Raw genomic sequence first — 24,463 nt, forward strand, 5'->3', positions numbered from 1 at the left:
ACACTTTTTGAGTGTGGGTCACCATACTTAGCTACACATCACTCATTCAGAAGTAATATAAAGAGTTGTGTTTCATCAGAATAGCTAATATTGATTATTTGTTAATCACACTCTCAAAAAAGGCATGCAAGCTGTCACTGAGGCAGCACCCTATATGAACAAAAGAAAATGTTTTGATCAGTGTGCATAACTGGACCGTTAATGGTCAATATTGATTTCCAGTAGTAAGGAAAAAAGTACAGTGGAATCAGCAAAAACAATCAGCTGTTTGGTTACTCACATTCTTCAAAGTATTCTTCTTTCGTGGAAGAAAGAAGCTTATACAGGTCTGAAACAACTTGATGACAATTTTCTTTAGTGTTTAAGTGAATGCAGCAGTATTTCAGATCTCCATCAACCAAGAACATGATCACAGTTATCTGCCTTTGCTTACATTGAATGCTGGTTCACATCAGGAAGTTTAAGTTGACTTCCCTCGACTAGTAGTTCATCTTATACATTCAAGACTAGGCACTTGGCATTTCAGAAGCACTCATATGTATGCACGTCTATATTGCATGTCTTTTGATTGTGTGGGCAACCAGAGCTGCTGTTTAATCTGCAGATTGTTTCAGTAAGTTGAAGAAGGTCAAAACTTTTATCTTCCTATAATTTTCAAGTTTTTTTTTTCTAGTTGCATTTTTTATTTCAAAAGCATGTATAACCACTGATGGAAGAATCTTAATATAATAACTGAGACTTGTTATAGCACCTATATATCATTGCTCTTTTGTTGTTTTTTGATTGCTTCAATTGTCCTCATTTGTATTAAAGTCGCTTTAGATAAAAGCGTCTGCTAAATGAATACATGTAAATGTAATAAATCAATTTATCTTCATTGCTTGTTAGCTGACCAGGAATATGGTTAAAAGGAGCATTTCTGAGGCAGGGGTTTTCTGTATGACACTTATTTGACACCATGACTGCCCAGATTTTCACTTCACAAGGTTTTTGTTTGTTTGTTTTAAGCTAGGCTACATCAGCTCAGATATGTGTACATTCCGGTCTGTATTTTTTAATGTTGAATTATGGGGTACATTTAAAAGAGGTTCTCGCTGCGTTTTCATGTAAATGCAGTGAACAAGTAAAGAGTTACATTTCACTGCACTGATTTAAGCTCCGTTATTGCACATTGAGTGGAGCAACATACACTATAGACCTCATTCATGTAGCCTCTTCAACATTACAGAAACACTTAAACATTAGCAGGTCTATCTCTTTACATTTTGGGGTTTAACCGCTTTAGAGGACCTTTGACATTATATTATGCGGTTTAGAAATGGCTCACTCTTTTGAAGTAATCCTTGTGATCATAACACGAGGAACAGATGAAAGTTATGCTGGTGATGTATGTGTGTGATTTATCTATTTGTTCTGCTTTGTTCTGTTATACTCTTCTGTATCATCTTATTATTTTCCTCCTGCAGTTCAGATATTGCTCCAATTGGTCATGTGTAAGTTGTCTAAATTACAATATCTGAACTGCAGGAGGAAAATAATAAGATGATACAGAAGAGTATAACAGATTTGAGTTAGTTAGGCTTGATTAGGCCAGTGGTTAGTCCTGCAGGAGTGAAAGCATACACCAGCTGTAGGTAATGAGCTGTTGAATGAGGTGCGCTTGATTGTACAAAATGCACAGTGTTGCATCAGCATTTATTTGATGGTGAACATTTTATATAAAGGTGTTATTCGAGAACTGTCTATTAGTCTGTTGTCAGTAGTGCTGTGATGTATGAATCACAATTCACACTAACATCACAATCAGAGCAAGCAGTTTTCAGTTGGTCAGCGAGGTGAACAGTGTGAAACCGTTGTGAGATCTGCTTCAGGAAATATGTTGCCCTCAACTCAAATTCCAGATTGTTTGGATTCTTTGTTAATTAATCTGTGAAAAGTCTCAAAACAAGAGTAAATGTGACCACCACACCTTGAGTTTATATTGTATTGGTACAATTTTGTGAAAAAAAACGTATACTTCTAATTATTAACGTAATGCATTTGGTAACAAACACTTTAACATGTTGCTTTAACTTCTTTTTAAAGCTTTTATCTCTTGAAACTTTTTTTGTTGGTTTGTTTTCTAGAAAGATGTTTGATGATAGGTTGCCAAATGCATATTTCTATTAGAAGGATGTGTAAACAGATGGGTAAACAGTGTAATGCCAGAATAAAGTCTGACACAATACCATTTGCTTTGTCTCACCCGATGGGCAGACAACAACTGGTGATATTATAATAATGTATTATTATAATTTAGAAACAATCCAGAACCACTGCATCTGAATAATTCCATGTTGTTTATTTTTTAGAACGTTAACCCAAGAATGCTTTGCATTTGAAGTGTTTCACTGTGTTTATTTTTAAAATGATAAAAGTATAGATATTGTTTTGGAAATTATGGCAAATTGAAACATTCTGTGGTTGCCAGAATAATCAGGAAAACTGTAAACACATTTACGGCCAAAAAAACTGTATAAAACTGTAATTTACAAACAAGAAAATTTCAATGTAAACCAGTAAGTTCAACAACGCACACCGCTGTTAAATTCTGTTTTGTTCCTTTAACATACTGAAACCATCACAATAATGCAGATGGTGAAAGAGAAAGCCAGATGAAGAATCACAGTTTATCACAAGTAGCTTTGCCTCAAGCAGACGCATGTACTAATATATAGCAGGTCATTAACGCTAACACAAAACCCCATCAACACACATGATACTTAATGCAATAAACTTCTATTAAACTATAGATGTCACATAAAGCCCAAATGTACATAACCAATAACAAAAACGATTAAAAACATGATTATTTAAACAAAATACTTTCAAACGTGGAGTGTCATGCAGGGAATTCTGGGAATATCCGTTTACAGTTTTTGACTGTAAACTAAATTATACATTGATTTGTCATTTTTTTTCCTTATAAAAACTGTACAATTAAGTCAAAGTCTGCTTTATTGTCAATTCTTCCACATGTACAGCAGATACATACAGAGAATTGAAACAGCGTTACTCTCTGAGCCCGGTGCATACAGATAACACTAAAAGTAGAGCATGAAAACACAGATAAATACAGATTAAATATAAAATACAACTAAAAAAAATTAAAAACAGTGCAGATAAAGTGCTAAAGAGCTTATTCAGTCTAATTAAAGTGACAAACAGTTCAGAGAGCAGTTCTTTATTTAAACTGATTAAAGAGGTAGTTAAATAACAAGCATTTGTTACCTCGTTAAGATTAACATGAAGATTAACAGCATTTTACTGTAAAATTACATGAAATGTGTGGTTAAACCTTTTACAGTTACTGTTAACCTATTTACAGTTTTTTTCGTAATTCTTTTAAAAATTTTTACAGTTAAAATTACACTTATTTTTAACAGTGTAAAACCTATCTTTCCTTAATGTAATGTACTACACCTGTGTCAACTTGAGGTGGGCTTTGTACATCTAATGAAATGATCTTTTTTTCAGTTGGTTTAAAATCATTGTTATTTTGGAGAAAATGGATATTTAATATTTAGTTAATTCTAGTTGCCTGATTAGCAATAAATAAATTAGGGCTGTCACTTTTAGTTTAAAAATCGATTGCACAATCGATCGGACCAACCAAAAATAGTTTTAAAATTAAAATAGGGAATCGATTTTAACCAAATATGTACACTATCCATTTTAAAATAATTAAACAATTAAATAATATAGATGTAACAAAACTCACAAAGAAGCAGAAAAAGAAAATAAAGAATTTCGAAAGTGCAGTAGGCGTTGCGAAAGCTAGAGAGAAAATACCAGCAATTTTACGCGCCTATAAGACCCAGGTGACGTCGAAAGCGACCTCTCTGTGTCTGGCGCGAATGATTTCAATGTTAAGTCAATGTAAAGACGTGTTAACGTGCGTCTGGAGGTCTCGCGGCGCGGTAGACGCGAATTCGCCTCATTCGCGCATCTACAGGAGATTCTGAGTTATGAAAAGGACCATTGCAAGCTGACAGCGACCGGATTTTGTGATGGAAAATTGGCAGTAATACCCCCACCTTGAGCAGCTGTACCTGAGTGTCCCTGGGACATCAGTGCGGTCTTCTCAAAAGCTGGACATATAGTGAATAAAAAACACTCTGCTCTGAACCCAGATACTGTCACAAAACACACATGGCCTGTTCATTTTAGAGTCCATTTAAAGTTTCATTTTTGAACAGTTGTTTGAAAGGGATTGAATCATTATTTAAAATAATTTTGGAGATTTTTGAATTTCCTAAACATAAATGCAGCCGGGTTGAAGCCTGCAGTGATGTTTTTCGTTTTTTATGGCAGCCGTCCCCTCTGCACATATATTTTTTCGAGAATGCTGCACTCCTGTTGCTGTTTGTTATTCTGCACGAAACTTCATACCAATAAATAAGAAATATAGCTGACTTGTGCGTTTCCAGCACATTTTTACAATCGATTCAATGAACACTTAGGCCTATGTCTTAAAAATCGAAAAATATTTTTTCACAAAAGTGACATCCCTAAAATAAATAAATAGCCACGAGTAGAGGAGAAATATTAACAAATATTGCTTCAGACATCAGTATTACAAGATAGAAATTAGTTCACTGATAGAGAAACCTGCTTCACTGCTCAAAGAGCTGAGAATACCAATATATTTCAATTTCTAATGATCTTCGTATGTGGCCATACAGTTTTGAGAAGTGTAACATTTTTCATGAGATAAAGCCTATTTAAAAGTGTTTAGAGAAAAAAAGTGATATTGATTAGTTTGACATTTTGAAAGGCAAAATGTATGCGTGTGTGTTTTCTAAATTAATAAATTTTCTTTGACTTTTGCTGACTTCTGAAAAGTGTATTGAGATTAGTTGTGATTTTATTTTATTTGTATATTTTTTTACTGCAGTAAGTAAATAACTTTTCACATCACATTGTTTGTAAATTTCGCATAGCTTGGTTATTATTTAATTCTGTAATATCAATATCAAGGCACCATCATTTATTGTAATTCAATATTATTGTTAGTAAAATAAATTTTTGATATTAGCAAAAATTAAAGAACATTGTGTAAATTAATACTTAATGGTTAATACTTTCATTACCTTATCATTTAAAAAATAAATAATTAATATATTCTTATTCATGTCTTAAATATAATTTACTGAAATACAATAGATAGTTGTTTATTAGAGTTTTTCATGTAAATAGTTATCGGTTATGTAATATTGTAATGGTGTATTTACTGTATGTGCGTGGATGTTTTTCCTCCCCTTCAGTAATGTTGTGTTTGTGTTTCTACAGGAAGGATGAGAAGGAGTATGCACTGAAACAGATAGAAGGCACTGGTATCTCCATGTCTGCCTGCAGGGAAATCGCCGTGAGTTACTTAAAAGCAACTATTTTTTTCTAAACTACTTTTATCTTTTTTTTCATTTTTTTTTTATTATCAACAATCAGTTTTTATAAACTAAAAAATATGTATACAGTAATTTATTAACAGAGGAATTCAGAAAGTTTGCAGCTCAGATGAACAGTTTGCAGCTGAGCTGTGAACTATAACTGCCAATAAATGAATGCAACTTTAACACTGTTTCAAAAATATAATTCTTAAATGGCTACTATATATTTGTGTGTGTTATCTTGACATTAGAATGATAGAATACTTTACCCACCGCTCTGTGTGTAACTAAGATCAACTAAAGCCTTTCACTTTTACTTGGTACTTGCAAAAATAGCCTGGAATCTTCCTTTAAGGTTAAGAGGGTCGTATTTAGTTTTGTCAAGGGCATTTGATTAAACTCATGATCTTTGGACTCCCCCACTTCAAAAATCCAGATTTGACCCATGGCTGTTAAATCTTATTTGCACTCTGTGTGGTGAAAAGCAATGTAGAGATGAAGTAGAGTTCGATTAAGTTGACTTTGGCAGATAGTAGTTGAGTTTCCCTTTAAACTGATGCACACACAATCTTGTGTCAAAATTTTTGGCACATTGGTAAAAAATGAACAAAGAAGCCTGTGATAATAAATCTGTACTGTTTATCCTTCCTTTTTGATCTTTCATAAAAATGAAATAAATCTAACCTTTCAACAATTAAGACAAGTGAAAGTGGGGGTAAAAAATCACATTATTAAGTAAATGTTTTTGTCTAAATCAGATTGGCCACAATTTTTGATACCCCTAGAAATTATAATAAATTATATTAAAATATATCTGAAGTATATTCCCATTCATATTTACAATGTTTATCACACCAGGGTGAACACGAACATGAAAATTCCCTTTTGCCTTACAAAAACTATTGAATAAAAGTGTAACATTAATTGTGGCCAGTGTGTAATAGTGTCAAGATCATTAGATGGAGTGCCCATGAGCTTCAGTAGAGGGCACTCCAGTCAGGACCATTCCACCCATTCACCACCAGTTGTCACTTGGACACTAGCACCTCTCAAACTGTTGCACCACACCCGAACTACATTACCCATGAGTCACTGCCTCACAATCACCCTGCCACACCTGCACCTCATTCATCAGCCAATTTCCTTGCCACACCTGCACCTCATTTACACACACACATAAAAGCAGCACACTCACTCTCACTCACTGCAAAGTCTTGTTTAGCCAGTCTGACATTTCCGAGCGTTTTCCCTGTGTTTATTATTCCTGTGTTTTGACCTTTGTACTGTTTATTCCGACTCGGATTCTCCGCTGCCTGTCCCGATCCCTGCTTGTTTCTGGTTACGATTCTGGTTATCCCTGACACACCTGACGCCATTCGTGATCTCTGCCTGTGTGACCATTCTGTTTAATAAATGCTGCATATGGATCCGAACGCCTCCGACTCCTTGTTACAAATAGACTATATATATATATATATATATATATATAAATTATATATATATATATATATAATTTAATAATGAGATTTCCTCCTATTTTCAGTTGTTTTAATTCAATGAAAGGTTAGGTTTCTGTGATTTTTTTATTTATTTATTTATTTATTAATTAAATAAAATTTCAAAAGGATTAACAATGCAGATTTACTAAGGGTGCCAAAAATCTTGACCACAGCTGTAAGCATAATAATGGAAAACGTTGTTTCTAATTTCTGCAGTAGCCTTTAAAGACGTTCCTTGGGTCACACAAATCAGCTATACTCTCCCACAGTCACATGACAAAAGTGCATTTATTATCATATGACTAGCACAAAATTAAAACTGTGTTGTCATGTTTTCCCGAACATATTTTCTTTCTATTTGAAAGTGTGAGGCCTGCATGACTGAATTCATGATAAACTGTCATAGTTTTGTGTTAACTTTGTGTAAAACTAAACTTTTTATCATTTCTTTCTGTACATGTACAAAAAGTTTAAAAATACTTGTTTCAATGTATCTTCTTTGCCTATGTCTTCGTACCAAAAAATGACTGAAATGCTTGTTAAAGACTTGTAACAGTGAATTCTTCGAAGAGGTGTTTTTTGAATGTGGCGGGTGACTCAACCATTCTGTTGGTTTGTAAGAATTAACTTGATGCAGTAAAATCCTGAACTTGGTTCTCAGTGGAATGCAATGAATTTGATCTACGATAAAAATGCATACATTGCCTAGGGCTTGGTTGAGATGTACTATGATACTATGATCACAGAACTAGATACAGGAGTGTAGTATGAGCAGTGGTAGTGAAGGATTCTACGTATGATGTGACAACAGAACCAACTAGTCTGGTGTAACTGGAAAAATACCTTAGGTCCGAGTACAGAGACTTAAATGAAGAACTGACTTCTTGAGTGTGAATGAAATATGTTCTCTGAGTATCCAGGTACGTGGTATGAATACATTCCCACATATTTTACATAATCTACATTAGGTCATCCAGGGCATCAGCTGTTTTCATATTCTTGTTTTTCAATGCGGAAGTAAGCCATTTTCTGTGAATGTGCAAGACTTCCAGTTCATTATCCGCTGTAGTGAAAGAACAGGAATAATAACAAAGAGTAGTAAATGCTAAAACTATTTGCACTACAAACCAGTGTGTTCATAATTAAGATAATACATTAAAAAACACACCAGTTTGCAAAGCAGCAAAACAAGCTTTTTTGTTCAGCTGAAAATAGCTGGAAGCGGATGAGACTTGAATCCGACACATTAAATATAGAAATGGCTGCAGCCGCTCTTACGGGAACAATAAGGAGTTTGGCAGGGAGACGCTGAGATCCTGTTGATTCAGATGCATCAATCAAGAAGTGTTTTCTTTGAATTGTGATTAGATTTAATCTGACTAACTGACAAAACTCTAACCCCTGGTTTCACAGGCAAGTCTTAAGCCTAGTCCCAGACTAAAATGTAATTCTGAGCTGTTTCAATTGAAAGAAATTTGCACTGACTGATGTTAAAATATATCAGTGCCTTTGTTTTGTCTCAAGATGCACACCACTAGCTATGTTTTTTTTATTTTTTTAATGTTAATACAAATTACTTAACTGTCCTTATTAAACTATGGCCTAATCCTGGCTTAGTCTAAGATCCGTCTGTGAAACCAGGCCTAAGAATAATATATTAGTTATTAAATGTGCAAAATGAGTGAAACTGATACAGACAGAACAAGACCGATCCCAACACAGATGTTCTCTAAACCACTCAAACGGTCCATAAAGCTGCCAACTCATGCCTCCTGCTGAATTAAACATTGTAATCTCATGGACACTTTTGCTTGATTTTCTCAAATTTAAAATATTGCAATTTTTCTGGTATTATGCTAATTTACTGGGTCTTAAATCATAGTTGATGCTGCTTTTTATGGGCATAATGATACATTGAGGAAACTGAGTGGAGATTATGTAACAGTTTTGTTGTAAACACTACTATTGCTAAACAGAAGACCTAATCAAGAGTAAAAAGCATTCATTTAAGTGTGGATTTGTCACAATGTAATGCAGCTTAATTTGCAAAGAGACTGTTGTGGATTAAAGGATGGGATTCGGTGCTCTGTGAATTCATGGACAGGGCTTGATATTTTCTCTTACCTCTGAGCTGCTCTCTGAAATGTGGGTGGCATCTTTCACTTTCAAATGCGATGTACGTCAGCACTACTGCTTGTCTTTCTCTTGGTCCTAATCAGTTTGTTCTGAAAAGACTGAATCACTGATCACACGCCTTTTAAGGTGTGGCTATATTTGAACAGACTGATCACGAAACAGGTTCAGTGGCTTCCTGTTGAAGAGCCACAGACCAAAGACAAACACAGCTAAAAATCTGTATGATTGATTCTCTATTTGCAAGAGCTTTTGATTACCTGAAAATTTGAAGAATGAAACATTCAAGATACTGGATGTTTATCTCTGTTACAGTAATGTATCGAATGTTCTAGAATAAAGATCTGTTCATTGTCTTCAAAGATTTACACTTTTAATAGTGACTGCAATGTCACTTCTTCGCATGACAAGATTTTAAATATTAATGCACTGCATTTATCTGATGCTTTTTATCCAGAGTGCATTCAGCTATACCTTTTTTTTATTTTATTTTTTACCAGTATGTTTGTTCCTGGGAATCAAACCCACGTTCTTTTGCACTGCTATATATATATATATATATATATATATATACATACTTTTTTTTCATTAAATGTCAACATTTCCTTTGCTTAACCACCTGTCCTTTTAATTCCAGTGAGGGCAAATCTTAAAGCTACAGGCTTTTCTTCTTCTTAACAATATACCTGTGCATTAGTTCTCCCTATTTTACTATGTGCCTATAAAGCACACATTTGTTTGGGATCTCTGTGTACATTACAATGTAAAATGTAATTTACATTTTAAATTCAATCTCAAGTATTTATTAGCATTTTTCTTGCAACGTTTATTATTTTTAATTATGATTATTAGTTAAATGCAGGGCTTGAAAACGAAAAAAAAAAAGGTTCAATCTGTTCACTCCGGGTAGAATCGATATTTTAACGTTTCTGTTCCTGAGTTCCTCTGACATTATTACCTTTCCGAAACTGGTTTGGGTGGAAGAAATACCGGTTATTAACAATATTCTTTGCCTATAATTTGCCTAATAATAACAACAATAATAAGATAATTATAATAAAGTACAGCATTTTCTTTACTCAAAAAGCAAAGGAAAAAATACAGATCTATCGTTAGCCCGCAGCGGTTAGTCACAGCCAATAAAGCAGCATCTTTTCTAGATTTTGGCCAAATGTAGGCGATATATCTATCAACACTTTAAAGACATTAAAGTATTTTTAAGATATTTAAAAATGTTTGCTGGATTGTAAAAAAAAAAAAACAAAAAAACGAACAAAAAAAAAACAACACTTGTATAAGATTGCGTTTTGAGAGTGAAAAAAAAACCTTAACTCACATCTCATTTTATTAGCTCTATTACTTTCCAAAATAATGAAGGCTAAAATGCCTGTAGTTTAAAGCAGAATGTTTACAAACATTATAAAAACAGTTATTAGTTTCTCTCCAGAACAAATCCTCTAAAGTTTAGGCTATGATAAGATCAATCCAAGCAGTGTAACTTTTTTTTAATAGTTTTTCTGTTTTCTCCATAATGGCCATTTCAAATGTTCGATTCTGTTCATAATTATAAATTTTGATTTCGTTTCTGTTTCTGGTTCTGATCCTGTCAAAGTTTTTTTTGTTTCCGGTTTTCGTTTTCGTTCTCGTTCCTTGAGCCGGTTCAGAGCCCTGGGTAAATGTTCAATGCAGACTGAAAATCCATTTGAGAATAAACGTATTAAAGTTTGATAGTTCAGTACTGCTGCAACAGACTGAAATAACGTTTTTTACATTTTCTGAATGAAATGCGACCACATTGCTTAGGTCAGTGGTTTTCAACCTGTGGGCTGCGGCTATTGTAGGTGGGCCGCCAATTACTAATAAAATAAATAATAATATATTTCATATATATAATTAAATAACAAAAAATAAATATTAAACTGTAACTATGCTTCCACTATTGGAGCTTGCTGATTGGTTTAAGAATAAACCGCCAATTTATCTTAGATATTTTTGCTGCATAGGCCTATGCTACAGAACAACAAATGCAAACGTGCATAAATGCTGTCAACATGTTCCCTGACTGCTTGCTCCGCTGACTGTCTACCCGCTGCCGAGCTCTGCCTGGATCTGGTTTTCCCGTTTTGCTGAGCGGTGCCAGTCCGAGTTATTTTATGTTCATTGCCAGTTCATTCTAGGGCTGTGCGATTAATAGAAATCGTCATAAAATAACGATTTGAGCCTGCGCGATTTCTAAATCGCTTTATAGCAAGATTTTCCGCGGCTCTGACCTCCCGCATTATGCTATCTGATCCAATCAGAATGCAGCGCCTACTGCGAGAACAGAACAGACTGGGCATATGCCTAACTCCAGGTTCACACACTGTCTGCGATGCGCCTTTTTTCCGAGCCCATGTTAACGGATCAGAGCGTTCACACTGCACGAGGTAAAAGGCTTTAAATAAAAACGTGCGAAAATTAATATCTAGCACATGAGCATAGAGAGAGTTGTGAGTGCACAGGACGCAGTTTAAGTGTGATGAGAAACGTTTTAAGTGCGCACACTCTCTCCGAGTGAGAGCAGCGTGTATCTGAGCAATCTCGTCTGGTTTTGTGACAGAGCAAAAGGAAATCTGCGTGCGAGCGGAGAGATTCGCTCTTGTGCATTATTTTAATGTGCTTTCGCGTTACAATAATGCACTCTCTCTGCTGCTTCTGCACCGCACACATAACTGTATATATTTATATTTTATTTATTTTTTTGCCATAAGTCTATAAATGTTGTTACACCTTTAGTGATTATTTTGACTTATGTCTGTTCTAGAGACGTTACAACTTTTTGATAAATCTCTAATTGGTTTTCTTTTGGAAATATGTTTCAAATTCATCCTGAATGCATTTATGACTGTAAAGCATATATGTGTGCGTCAAAATTGTGATTAAAATTGAAATATCAAAATTGATCAAAGAAATCGCGATGTTTTTTCCCCATATCGCACAGCCCTAGTTCATTCAATAAATACAGTTAACAATCTAGCTTCTGAGTACTAAGTTATTAACCGTACAATAGCGGGGTCAGTTATTATTATTTATTTTTTTTTGCAGTGGGCCGCGCAAACATATATGTTTGGATGTGTGGGCCGCGAGTTGAAAAAGGTTGGGAACCACTGGCTTAGGTGTTTAGGAGCTGTGGGATGTTATGGGTAGTTAATTTCTGGCCTAAGTAAAAAATAAGAAACCACTGTCAAGTCTTTAATATTCTGGTATTGAGATGTGGCTTGGTTCTGTCCTTCATTGTGATTGTTACTCTCCAAAACAATGTGCCAGGTCTGAGCCTCCAACACAACTATACCGAGAACTTGTTTATGCACTTTACTACAGCTCTGCATGCCAGGTTTATCAAAGTATCTTAACATAGAGCTGATTCAGTAGCAGCACAATTGCTGCAGGTTTTTCCTGAGATTGAAAACACCTGCATAACAACATTGTTGTTGAGCTTGAAATGCCATGGGTGTAGAGGTCTCAGAAGGCCACATTATGAGTCACGGCACTGAGCATTATTGTTTCGCTGCTTGCAGACATTTTGTCCATTGAAAAGTGTTTGAATTGTGTAAATGAAAGCGATTCTTTGAGTAGTGTATTGTTGATATGCATGTCACGCACTGTCTGACTACCTGCCTGGACTTGTGTTGTTACCATCAAACATATCTGAATATCTGACCTCTCTTACTTTGCTGAAAAGGAAAAACAGTATTCATACTGTTCCAGAGCTGGGTAAAAGGTGTTGAGGATGGCTAATATCAGTTGGGAATTGTTATTTGCACTTTGGTTTCTTTATTAGGACCTTTTTTAACCTAAATATTGAATTGCATGTTGTTGTTTGTTATTATATTTTCAGCGTTCTCCAAACTCATCAGGAACTATAGGAGAAAACTCAGAGCTGTTATCTAGGGAAATAGAGGTTGTAAAAAGTAATTAATAAAAGGGGGCCAATTTGTACCGGAGAGAACCTTTATTTCATAATGAAATTTTCCCTCAACTTTCGTTTTACTTCAATGAAAGGTTACATTTTTGTCAAAGGGATTTGTGAGTGTGAGCCGTTGCATATACAGTAGTAACAAGTGAAACCTCCTTTATTTTCATTTATAAATGCTCTCTGTGATCAGACCAGCACTAGCAGAGAGAAGATCCTTAGACAAAACATTTTCTTATGACGTGTTTTAATGGGTTAACTAGTCAAGTCCTAAGCACAACCCCAAGTCAAGCACTGTCAACTCTTGGTGTATTTACAAGGTCAAAAAAGACAGGCAGAATACTGTCAAAGGTACATTTGTTTTTGCTTTTCTTACAAATGAATGGGGATATTAATTAATGTTCGATTAAGGAAATTTTAAAATGGGAGGGATTCTGAAGAAGTCTAAATACTGGGATGTTTGTGCCCTTAGTGTTAACACTGCAAATGTTGTGGTCACATGCCTTTTCGATTGCATGCTACATACATTTTGATTGATTAGACTGGATGAGTGTGCGGGTTTCACTTACACTTGGCCACATAAGTATATTTATGCAGAACGGAGATAAGTTTGGACCACCTTTCAGGATGCTGAACATCATTTGTTCGTGTATTTATTAGCGCTATCCAATTGTGATGGGATTGCTCGAGATGGAAGTTAACACCAGGTGTAAACAGGGTCAAAGTTTGTGATAGAAAGTTTCAAGTTTAAATGCCTTTACATGTATGTGTATTAAAGACAATTGGGAAATGAACAGAAGAATATGTCTCTCTGTTTTTCTGCAGTTGCTGAGAGAGTTAAAACATCCAAATGTCATCGCCCTGCAGAAAGTATTTCTCTCTCACAGTGACCGCAAAGTCTGGCTCCTCTTTGACTATGCAGAGCATGACCTGTGGGTGAGTACACATGCAATCAAGTTATTATCATTTTACTCTTTTTCTATTGCAATATAGTTTTTATTTCTTAAAGCAAAATCATGTTCAGTGTGAATGGGCCAGCGGTTTTTGAATGTATCATTATTTTTTATATATATATATACAATTGTCAAATTTAAATTTTTATATGTTCATGCATAATCTGTTTTTGGTGAGGTGCATCACATTTCACTACCAGAACAAACATTGCACATGTAAAAAGGTCAAATTATCTAATATTTTAAGAGACTGATATTTTCTGATACACTGTAAAACCCGACAAGTTAACTTAACTCAAACCGTTTGAGTAAACAGATTGCCTTGATTTAAACCATGTAAGTTTTGAAACTTTGCATTCAAGTAATTAAGTGATTAACTAAGTGCTGATTGAGAATTAGTGATGAACAGCTGCTGTTAACAAACAGAATCACTGAAGAAAAGAGAAACACAAGAACTACTACAACTGACTTCAGACACAGCCTTAGATGAAATCAACTGAAATAAAATACATGAAATCTCTCAAGATCTGATTAAACAACCCCACAAACAGCATCACCAGCTCCACTTATTAATAACCAGACTGACTTTATTTCTGTCAGACGTCTACAGAAGATCTTATTGAGAATGAACTAAGGTTTAGATGTTGATTTATTGTTTCATTTGAAGTAACCATGTTAGAGATCAGTGTTTGCTTTAGTTGGGCTCTTGACCCTTGACTTCTGTCTTAGTCTTTTCTCTGGCTGTTATAACCGTGTGTTTCTAAAACACATTTGTTGTAACTCAGAAGCCCAGAAGAAATATCATCAGGTGTTAACCTGTATCTAGGTGTAGGTTGTTATACTTTATATTGGTGATGATAATCATCAATTATTGAACTGTACTGAGTCTAATCTCCGATGAAATAGGTGTTGTGTAATTTGATTGATTATAGTAAATGGATGCTAAGAGACAGTGGTTCTGTGATAATCAGATAATACAAAGACTTTCCAAACAGTCTGGACTTCTATGGTGTCAATTAGTCACACACAGACATCAATAATCAGAATATGAACCTCAACAATGGTGACCATAAAAAAAAAATGCTGCAGAGCATGCTGGGAGCCATGGATGAGTTTTGTAATACAATAGTACCCAGCATGCATTGCAGCATGTTTTTTTCGTCACCATCGTAGAGGTTCATATTCTGATTATTAATGTCTGTGTTTGACCAATTACTGGCGTAGAAGAAAAATGTATGTGTACAAGATGTTAATGAAGTCATTTTTATATTAACTGATTATCACAGAACCACTGGCTCTTAGTGTCATTTTTACTAGAACCACTTCTACTAATTACATAACATCTATTTCATCAGAGATTACACTCCGTACGGATCAATAATTGTGAATAATAATGAATAATTATCATCACCAATATAAAGTATAACAACCTACACCTAGATACAGGTTAACACCTGATGATATTTCTTCTGGGCTTTTGAGTTACAACAAATGTGTTTTAGAAACACACGGTTATAACAGCCAGAGAAAACACAAAGATAGAAGTCAAGGGTCAAGAGCCCAACTAAAGCAAACACTGATCTCTAACATGGTTACTTCAAATGAAACAATAAATCAACATCTAAACCTTAGTTCATTCTCAATAAGATCTTCTGTAGACGTCTGACAGAAATAAAGTCAGTCTGGTTATTAATAAGTGGAGCTGGTGATGCTGTTTGTGGGGTTGTTTAATCAGATCTTGAGTGATTTCATGTATTTTATTTCAGTTGATTTCATCTAAGGCTGTGTCTGAAGTCAGTTGTAGTAGTTCTTGTGTTTCTCTTTTCTTCAGTGATTCTGTTTGTTAACAGCAGCTGTTCATCACTAATTCACAATTATCACTCAATTAATCACTTAATCACTTAATTGCAATGTACATCTTCTTTCAGTGAACTCAACTGAATTAAGTTCAGAGTACTCATAACTGTTAGTTTTTTCAACTTAAACGGTTTAAGGCAATCGGTTTCCTCAAATGGTTTGAGTTAACATAACTTAAGGATATCTGTTTACTCAAACTGTTTGAGTTAAGTTTACTTGTCGGGTTTTACAGTCAAGGCAATCGGTTTACTGAAATGGTTTGAGTTAAGTTAACTTGTCGGGTTTTACAGTGTATCTAGTATTTCAAGATTTATTAACAGCATCACCAGTGCAAACCCTCTTTGGTGCAACATGATTTACTACGGTTTGCTCTGTTTCACACATTGTCAGTAAATCAATGCAGAACTTTCCACTCCCATCTGTGCTTTTATGTGATTGCGTTCTCACACTAATTTGCCCTGTCTAGTAAATCTGGCCCTTATTGACCTTGACATACAGGATCTGCAGGGGTCCTCTAATTGATTAATATTGTTTGTGAAAATTGATTGTTGCCGCCTCATCAGTGAAAAAATGTGCAAAGTGATCAGCAGAGATGGAATGTTCCTGATCTTAATTTGGTCGTGCATGACCTTAGCAGCAAAACAACTAGAGGGAAAAGATTTATTATGATCATATAACAGCTAATTTAAACACACAACTCTCACACAACTTTAATATGTTGTAGCACATCATAAAATTTCATAGAGCATCAAAGGCCAACAAGAAACCCATGCAGCTACCGAGGGGGATGGTGAAGTCTCTGCTTTACCAAATCTTAGACGGCATCCATTACCTCCATGCCAACTGGGTCCTGCACAGAGATCTGGTGAGTACAAACACAAGCCTGATATGAAGCCATTGTTGTTTTGTGTGTGTTTTTGTCCCGTTTGTTTACATTCACTTAAGCCTTGGTTACATGAATTATAAATGTTATGTAACAGGAACAGCAGGATATTCAATGCTTTTGTATTTTGGAAGAACTGTTTCCACTGTCCTCAGAATATAACTTATATCTTATTTTCCAAAAGAGAATCAATGATGTAAATAAGACTAGAGAAAGTCACTGCCTTAGCAGAAGTGTTAACTTACTTTTTGTCACTTAATCACTTAAATGCACTTTTTTTTTAATGTTAGTGAAATTTGCTAGATTTACTGTTATGGCACAGTTTACTGTATGACAGTTGTCATCAGTCTGTGAAAAGGGTACCTACACTTCAATATCATCTTGTTCTGTGTGAACATTACTTTTAAAAGTAACATGTTACATTATTGTGGTGGATTATTAAGTGTGAGAGTAAAGTGCAACTGCAACCAGAGAGCAGTCAGTCTTTTTCTTTGATGGAGACATACAGTAAAGATAAAAAGAAATGTTACTTTTCTGTGGAGAGTGTCTCAGCTTCTCGTCCTCTGGGCAGCATTTAAATCCCTTTTTCAGCAATGAAATTATAAAACAAAAGGCAAAAATAAAGAAATAATTATTAATGCATGTTTTGGGGGAGAGAGGTTGTCTAAATTTAAAACATTGGCTACACATTCCAACAATGTATGCAAATAGTTTATGCAAGGAACTATTTGACAGTCAAAGTAAGAAGATTTGTTCTGGTGTTTTTCTGGTAACTCAGTTGTGTTTACAAACCCGATCCATCACTGGATTCTCCAGTCTTATCTTAACTAAACTAAAATATTTGTGCAATGTACAGCTGGTGTTAACATTTGTCAAAAGCATCAGCACACAGACTGGGACTGATATGGATTGAATCCAGTGGAAAGTGTCACACACAGATTTTTTTTGCACTGTGATGTAATCACCTCAATCTCTGGTGTGTCGATCAATAACATGACCCTGCATAGACAGCAAGGAAATTACCACATTGAAGGCAATGTAGTAAGAAATGTAGAAAGGACATTGTTAAAATAATCCAGGTGACATCAGTGGTTCAACTTTAATTTCATGAAGCTACGAAAATGTAATTTTTTTGTTTTTTGTGCACAAAGAAAACTAAATTAATGACTTTATTCAATAATTTCTTCTCTTCCATGTCAGTCTCTGCCACTATTCAAGAGAATACCACGATGCATGCATTCTGATTGTCAAAACAGGCATAAGGTCAAACACAAAAAACAAACCAAAAAATGACAGAGTTCAGGGCTGAGGCAAATAGATTAATCCAGATAAACAGGCAGAATATCAAGAACCGGGAAAACAAGACATGAGAGAACGAGGATAAAAGGCTTAGAACTGCAGCTGTGACACATGTAAGTCTTTGCAAAGAGTGACTGAAATGAGCAACAAGTGAAAACAATTAGGCATGATGAGTCTGGCTAGAGTGGCAAAGGTATGGGATAGGCACTAGAGATCGACCGATATGGGTTTTTCTATAGCCGATGCCGATGTTTAGAGGTCAGGGTCAGCCGATATGTGCTACTGATTTTTAGGGCCGATATCTTGAAGTTTTCCCCTTCGTTTGCATGCTAAAATGTCACACTAATAATAAGTGGATGCACAACATTTCTAAACTTATCATCAATTATTGAGCACTGACTTGAACCATCTCTCGAATCTTAATTTTGTGCACTGCACGGTATTAAAATAAAAAATATATCCAAAGTTAACCAAACAAATCAATAAACTGACCAAGTATTAAATATATAAAACAGGTAATATATATGATAAGTCAATCATTTAAATAAAAGTTTTAGAGCATTTATCAAGCGGAATTTTTCAAGTTGGTTGGAACATAAATGTAAACTTAAATATACATTTAAATAAAATAAATACAATCAATTAAAAATCAATTAAACTGAAAAAAATATAATAATAAATTTACAAAAAAATAAATAGTAGTGCTGCAAACACACTAGCAACAAACAACATTTGTGTTTGGTATAAATGACACAGAACATCTAAAGTGCATTCTAATATCAAACTTACATCGCAGTCTGTTCTTTATTAAAATAAAGTACAGTCAACCAAACATTTAAAAGGTTACACTGGTCAGTTTACATAGACCGTAGTACACCGGTCCACTCTGCTGTTATGCCAAGGACGTGTTTGCTCATGTGAAGAGGATGATCTTTTCCGTCTAGTTTACATTAAAAAAATTTAAAATATTATACTTTAACATTCAGATACATTGCGAATGTGGAAACATTTTGATATGTGCAGAACGAGACGTGAGCAATAACATCCAAATACATCTGGCCGAACCCGCGCTCGCTCGTCCTCTTAAGCAAGCACGCATGCACTGTCACGATCTAATGCACTGTAAATGCCAGATTTAAAAAAAAAAAACAAATAGGCCTAGCGGAACGCAAAAATTCTAAATCAAACATTTTGCAGAACTGGATCAAATAAAGTACTGGTCATAATACTTGCATAAAATGTTTGATGTGAAAAAAGCGGTTCACTTCCTGTGCAGCACAGCCACAAGAGCCACAGTGACGTTTGGGATCATTTTATTTTTAATACTATAGTGTCATTAAAAACATTGCAATTGCATTTTAAAATACAAAAACGAGCACCACGAAACCATTTAAAGAGGCGCATTCAGCGGTCTCCTTGACGGGAAACAGTCAACAAAGTAACATGATCTCTAACGTATGGCGCGCTCTCTTCATTTTATCAAATGATCATAATCACATCTATTCATTTTACAGTCCTGCTACTAGCATTTTATTCAGACTAAAACACCTTTAATTTAATTTCCAAGTGGCTTTTGCACATAATAATAATACTGCTGACACATTTTGCAGAATTAAGGTTATTAATTGATTGTTAATTTAAACGGCAATCGATCATGGAAATTATCGAATATTGACATCCCTAAATGCAAATAAGCTGGATGGAAACCTGGCTATTGTCTGCATCAAACCATGCTTCCGAACAAATGTCATTCACCGTTCTGGGCAGCTCCAGGACAGCTGTCTCTCCGAGCGCGGTGCTGTCTGTGAGCGGGGTGGAGTAATGTAGCCCTCAATCATGCTGCAGTGTTTGTGAGAGCTGCCAACTTCTCCACCCCATTTACAGAGTTAAATTCTCTGAATACCTTTATCTTTTTTTGGGGAAAAGTTTCATTTATCAACTGTTACTGATCATGAGCGAGAAACTGGGGAGGCCAAAGTCTGGCAAGGCAATAATTGTGATTGTGTCCCCCTTGGTTGCTGTCATGCAGGCTCAGGTTAAAGAGGCAGTGAAACTCGTTCAATGGTTTTGTTTTCGCCAGAGAATGTCTAATATGGCGAGAAGTTTCACTCTCACTACACTTCCGGCTTCTGAACTGGTTGCAGTTCCACTCTGATTCTATATGAGGGCACTCTCAGGACGAGTGCAGAATGAATGGAGGTCAATGGTGGTATACCCCTTTAAAATCCACTTTTCTAAAGATATAATTTTTTGTCTAGTAATTTGAATGTTGTATTCGAAAAGAGATACAAAGAAATTACACATTGCTGGGTGTTTGATTTTTTAGAGTCACTTATTTGCTTTAAAAAGTTTTTTAATATGTCAATTACGTCATACACATTCACATTCATTAGCAGAATGCTAGCGTGTTATGGGCAACAACAACTCAACCTGTAAGAAATCGAAAGGACATAAGTACTCGTTCATTCAACTTTCGACCTATAACCCATGTTGAACTTGCAAAACCTACAATCAGATCTGAGATTTCTCAACAGCAATCAGGTGAAAAGGACAAATTTAGCCGTCTAGCCCCATCGACTCCCATTCATTTTGCACTCATGGCGATCGCCCCCAGTGGAACTCTGGTGCAGCAGGAAAATTTATCGACATAAAGTTTGCCAATACTCATAATCTTCCTCTTCTTCCATGTGAATCACCTGTGGCAGTGGCAGCCTTAGATGGACGTCTTTTGGGCTCAGGACAAGTCAAATTCATCACCAAGGATCTGTGTCTTCAAACTGGCATATTTCATACTGAAACCATTCGCCATCGTATCTCCCCAAAATCCCATCATCCTGGGTCTGCCCTTGCTAGAGAGCCACAATCCTCGGATTTCATGGACAACCAGACAAATTGTTCAGTGGTCTGATTCCTGCCAACCTAACTGTCTACTTACCACTCGATCTCATCCTTATTCATGAGCAGTCCAATCTATAGTGAACTCACCTGTGCCGGGATTACCCCCTGAATATAACAACCTTACCGAATCTTTCAGTCAGACAAAAGCCTCACAACTTCCTCCACACTGATCCAGTGACTGTGCCATCGACATGATTCCAGGAGCAACCCCATCTAGAGGTAGAATTTTCCCTCACAAACCAGAATCTGAAGCAATGAAGACATACATAGAGGAGGTTCATCTAAAGGGTTAATTAGACCACCCACCTCACCAGCCTCAGCGGGCTTCTTCTTCATAAAGAAAAAAGATTAAGGCCTCCGACCATGCATTGATTACCACAGTCTTCTCCTGCCTCCAGTTCCTGCAGCTCTAGAACAACTTTGCACTGCTAAATACTTCACCAAGCTCGAACTTCGAAGTGCCTACAACCTAATTAGCATGGAAAACTGCCTTCTCAACAACTTCCGGGCACTATGAATATCTTTTTATGCCATTCGGATTGGTCAACAGTCCTTCAGTCTTCCAGGCCTTCATTAATGATGTGTTCCGTGACATGCTTAACCTATGGATCATTGTCTACATAAAATATATCTTAATTTATTTGGATACCCTGGACTCCCATGTGCAACATGTACGGGCAGTACTTCAGAGACTGTCTGATAATCAGCTATACGCCAAGACTGAGAAATGTGAGTTCCACCAGACAGTAACATTCTTCCTTGGTTACATTATCAGTGCAGATGGGGTAGCAATGGTTGATAAAAAGGTACAGTCTGTGCTCAACTGGCCTCAACCCATAACCATAAAGGAACTACAATGCTTTTTGGGCTTTGCAAATTTCTACAGACAGTTCATTAGTGACTACAGCATCATTGCATCCCCTCTCACCTCCATGATAAAAGGAAACAGACATCGTCTGCTCTGGTCTTTGTCTGCTACCATGGCATTCACCATGGATTGGTCCAATACTCGCTCAGCGACAAGGTAATCCTCTCAAACTCTACCCTTGTTCCTTCTATTCTCATAAACTCAACTCTGCAGAGCAAAATTTTAATGTGGAAGTTCAGGAACTTCTAGCCATGAAGGCATGCCATGCCATAAAGGCACCAAAAATGGTGTCACTGGTTGGAGGGGGCCAAACTTCCCTTTGTTGTTCTAATGGTTCACCGCTACCTTGAATAACTCAAATCAGCCAAATGACTCAACCCACGACAGGCAAGATGGTCTCTGTTTTTAACTTATTTCAATTTCAAACTAACCTACCATCCAGGCTCAAATCATGTCAAGGCAGACGCTCTCGCTAGGCAGTTTGAATGTTCTCTGATTCCACCTTCCAATGAACCCATAATTCCTCATTCTCGCTCCTATCCACTGGGATATCATGAATGTCATCACAGAGGCACAGATCAGTGAAAAGTGAAGTGACTTTCAGCCAAGTATGGTGACCCATACTCAGAATTTGTGCTCTGCATTTAACCCATCCAAAATGCACACACACAGAGCAGTGAACACACACCCGGAGCAGTGGGCAGCCATTTATGCTGCAGCGCCCAGGGAGCAGTTGGGGGTTCGATGCCTTGCTCAAGGGCACCTAAGTCGTGGTATTGAAGGTGGAGAGAGAACTGTACATGCACTCCCCCCACCCACAATTCCTGCCAGCCCGGGACTCGAACTCACAACCTTTCGATTGGGAGACCGACTCTCTAACCATTAGGCCACGACTTCCCTAAAGATCTCTCAGTGAGATCTCTCTGCCAGAATGTCCTCCTGAATGCAACTATGTTCTGCTCAGTATCCATCAACATGTGATGCAATGGTCCATAACTCTCCCAGTGCCGAGCATCCAGTTATAACAGCCACTATTCAGCTCCTTTCCAACAAATTCTTTGTGGTCCACTCTTAAATCAGATACCATTGTTTTCATTCGTTAGTGTACCATTTGTAACATCTCCAAATCATCTCACCAGTGCCCAGGGCCTACTTCAGCCACTTCCAGTTCCCCAATGACCATGGTCTCACATAGCCATAGACTTTGTCATAGACCTCCCCAACTCAAGGAACTACACTACCATTCTGAAGGTAATCAATTGTTTCTCCATGGCATGTCACCTAATACCTGTGAGTAAACTCCCCACATTTTTCGAAACAGCAGAGGTACTCATGGAACAGGTCTTCTGCTTTTATGGACTCCCTGAGGACATTGTCTCAGACCGTGGTCCTCAGTCCACTTCCCGGTTGTGATCTGCATTCTTTAGAAACCTCAAGATCAGTAAAGTCTTAAACCTCAAGATCATAAAGTCTTACCTCTGGTTATCACCCACAGTCGATTGGACCAGTAAAGTGATTTAACCAGGAACTCTCTGCAGATCATCCACCGGCCTTGCATCATTTCAGTGTGTACTTGGATTCCTACCACCCCAGTTTCCCTGGTCCGGGCAACCCTCAGAACTCCCTGCCATTAACGACTGGTTTCAGAGAAGTGAGGAAACTTGGAATACTGCTCATGTTTGGCACTCCAACCTAATTATCGTATCTCACCCACTTTTCATGTGTTTCTGCTTAAGCCCGCCAGTGGTCCGAGAGGAGAGGGACCAGGAGGAGGCAGTGAATGAGAGTGCCACTCCCATCACTGTGGACAGCGAGGAGGCGTACCAGCTGCAGAAAATCCTGGATTCCCGACTCCGGGACAGGTTATTACATTACCTCATTGACTGGGAGGGGTATGGCTCCGAGGAAAGATCTCAGGATATCTTGTATCCTTCACACACAGTTGAATTCCATAGAGCTCACCCTCACAAACCAGTTCCTCGCTCCCGTGGAAGACCTTGGTGTTGAATACCTCTTTGCTTCTGGACCCGCTCTCAGGGAGGGGGCTCTGTTACAAATCAGGCCTCTGTGGCTCTCTCCGATTGCCACTGGAGGGAATCCTCTCCTGAGTACTAACGTTCATGGAATTAATTTCCTATAATCCCCGTGCCTGGGATTGATTGCTAGCACAGGTGTTTCCCCTTAGCTCCCCTATTTAAACTGCTTCCGGACTCTTAACCATTGCAAAGTGTTGTATTGTCCCAGCTACTTTTCTGAGCATTTCTTCCTGTTAGTTTGACCTCTTGTGTATGACCCTGGATGGTTTGACATTGTGTGTTTCTTTGCTGCCTGCCCTTGTGACCATACTGTTGGATTCTATTCACTATTCCCTGTCTGCTCCTTGCCTCGACCCTCACTCTGTTACAGTTTGCTCTTCAAGGTTGTCTCTTTTGTTACTGATGATGGTGATTGATTGCTGCCTGTTTGATTCTGTTATAACGTTATTAAAGCTGCAAATGATGCTGCATGCCTCTGAACCTTCATTACAATATAATTTGTGGTCTCTGTGTTTCAGAAACCTGCCAATATCCTGGTCATGGGGGAAGGCCCAGAACGAGGAAGAGTCAAAATTGGTAAAATATCATACTAACTACAGTGGATTGCAATAGAATTATCAAGATTTCCTCAGTGGAAAATGTATTTTATTGAAGTT

At 36.8% G+C, this 24,463-nt stretch overlaps 1 protein-coding gene across 1 annotated transcript in view; it reads left to right on the plus strand.

Moving 5' to 3' along the window:
- cdk19 (cyclin dependent kinase 19) overlaps positions 1 to 24,463 on the plus strand; it is a 92,270-nt gene that overhangs the window by 926 nt on the left and 66,881 nt on the right. The window contains exons 2-5 of the mRNA XM_059499190.1: positions 5,332 to 5,407; positions 13,839 to 13,949; positions 16,548 to 16,688; positions 24,326 to 24,383. Coding sequence (XP_059355173.1) covers positions 5,332 to 5,407; positions 13,839 to 13,949; positions 16,548 to 16,688; positions 24,326 to 24,383 — 386 coding nt within the window. The remainder of the gene's footprint in view (positions 1 to 5,331; positions 5,408 to 13,838; positions 13,950 to 16,547; positions 16,689 to 24,325; positions 24,384 to 24,463) is intronic.

This window comes from Carassius carassius, chromosome 18, assembly GCF_963082965.1.
Source record: "Carassius carassius chromosome 18, fCarCar2.1, whole genome shotgun sequence".
NCBI lineage: Eukaryota > Metazoa > Chordata > Actinopteri > Cypriniformes > Cyprinidae > Carassius > Carassius carassius.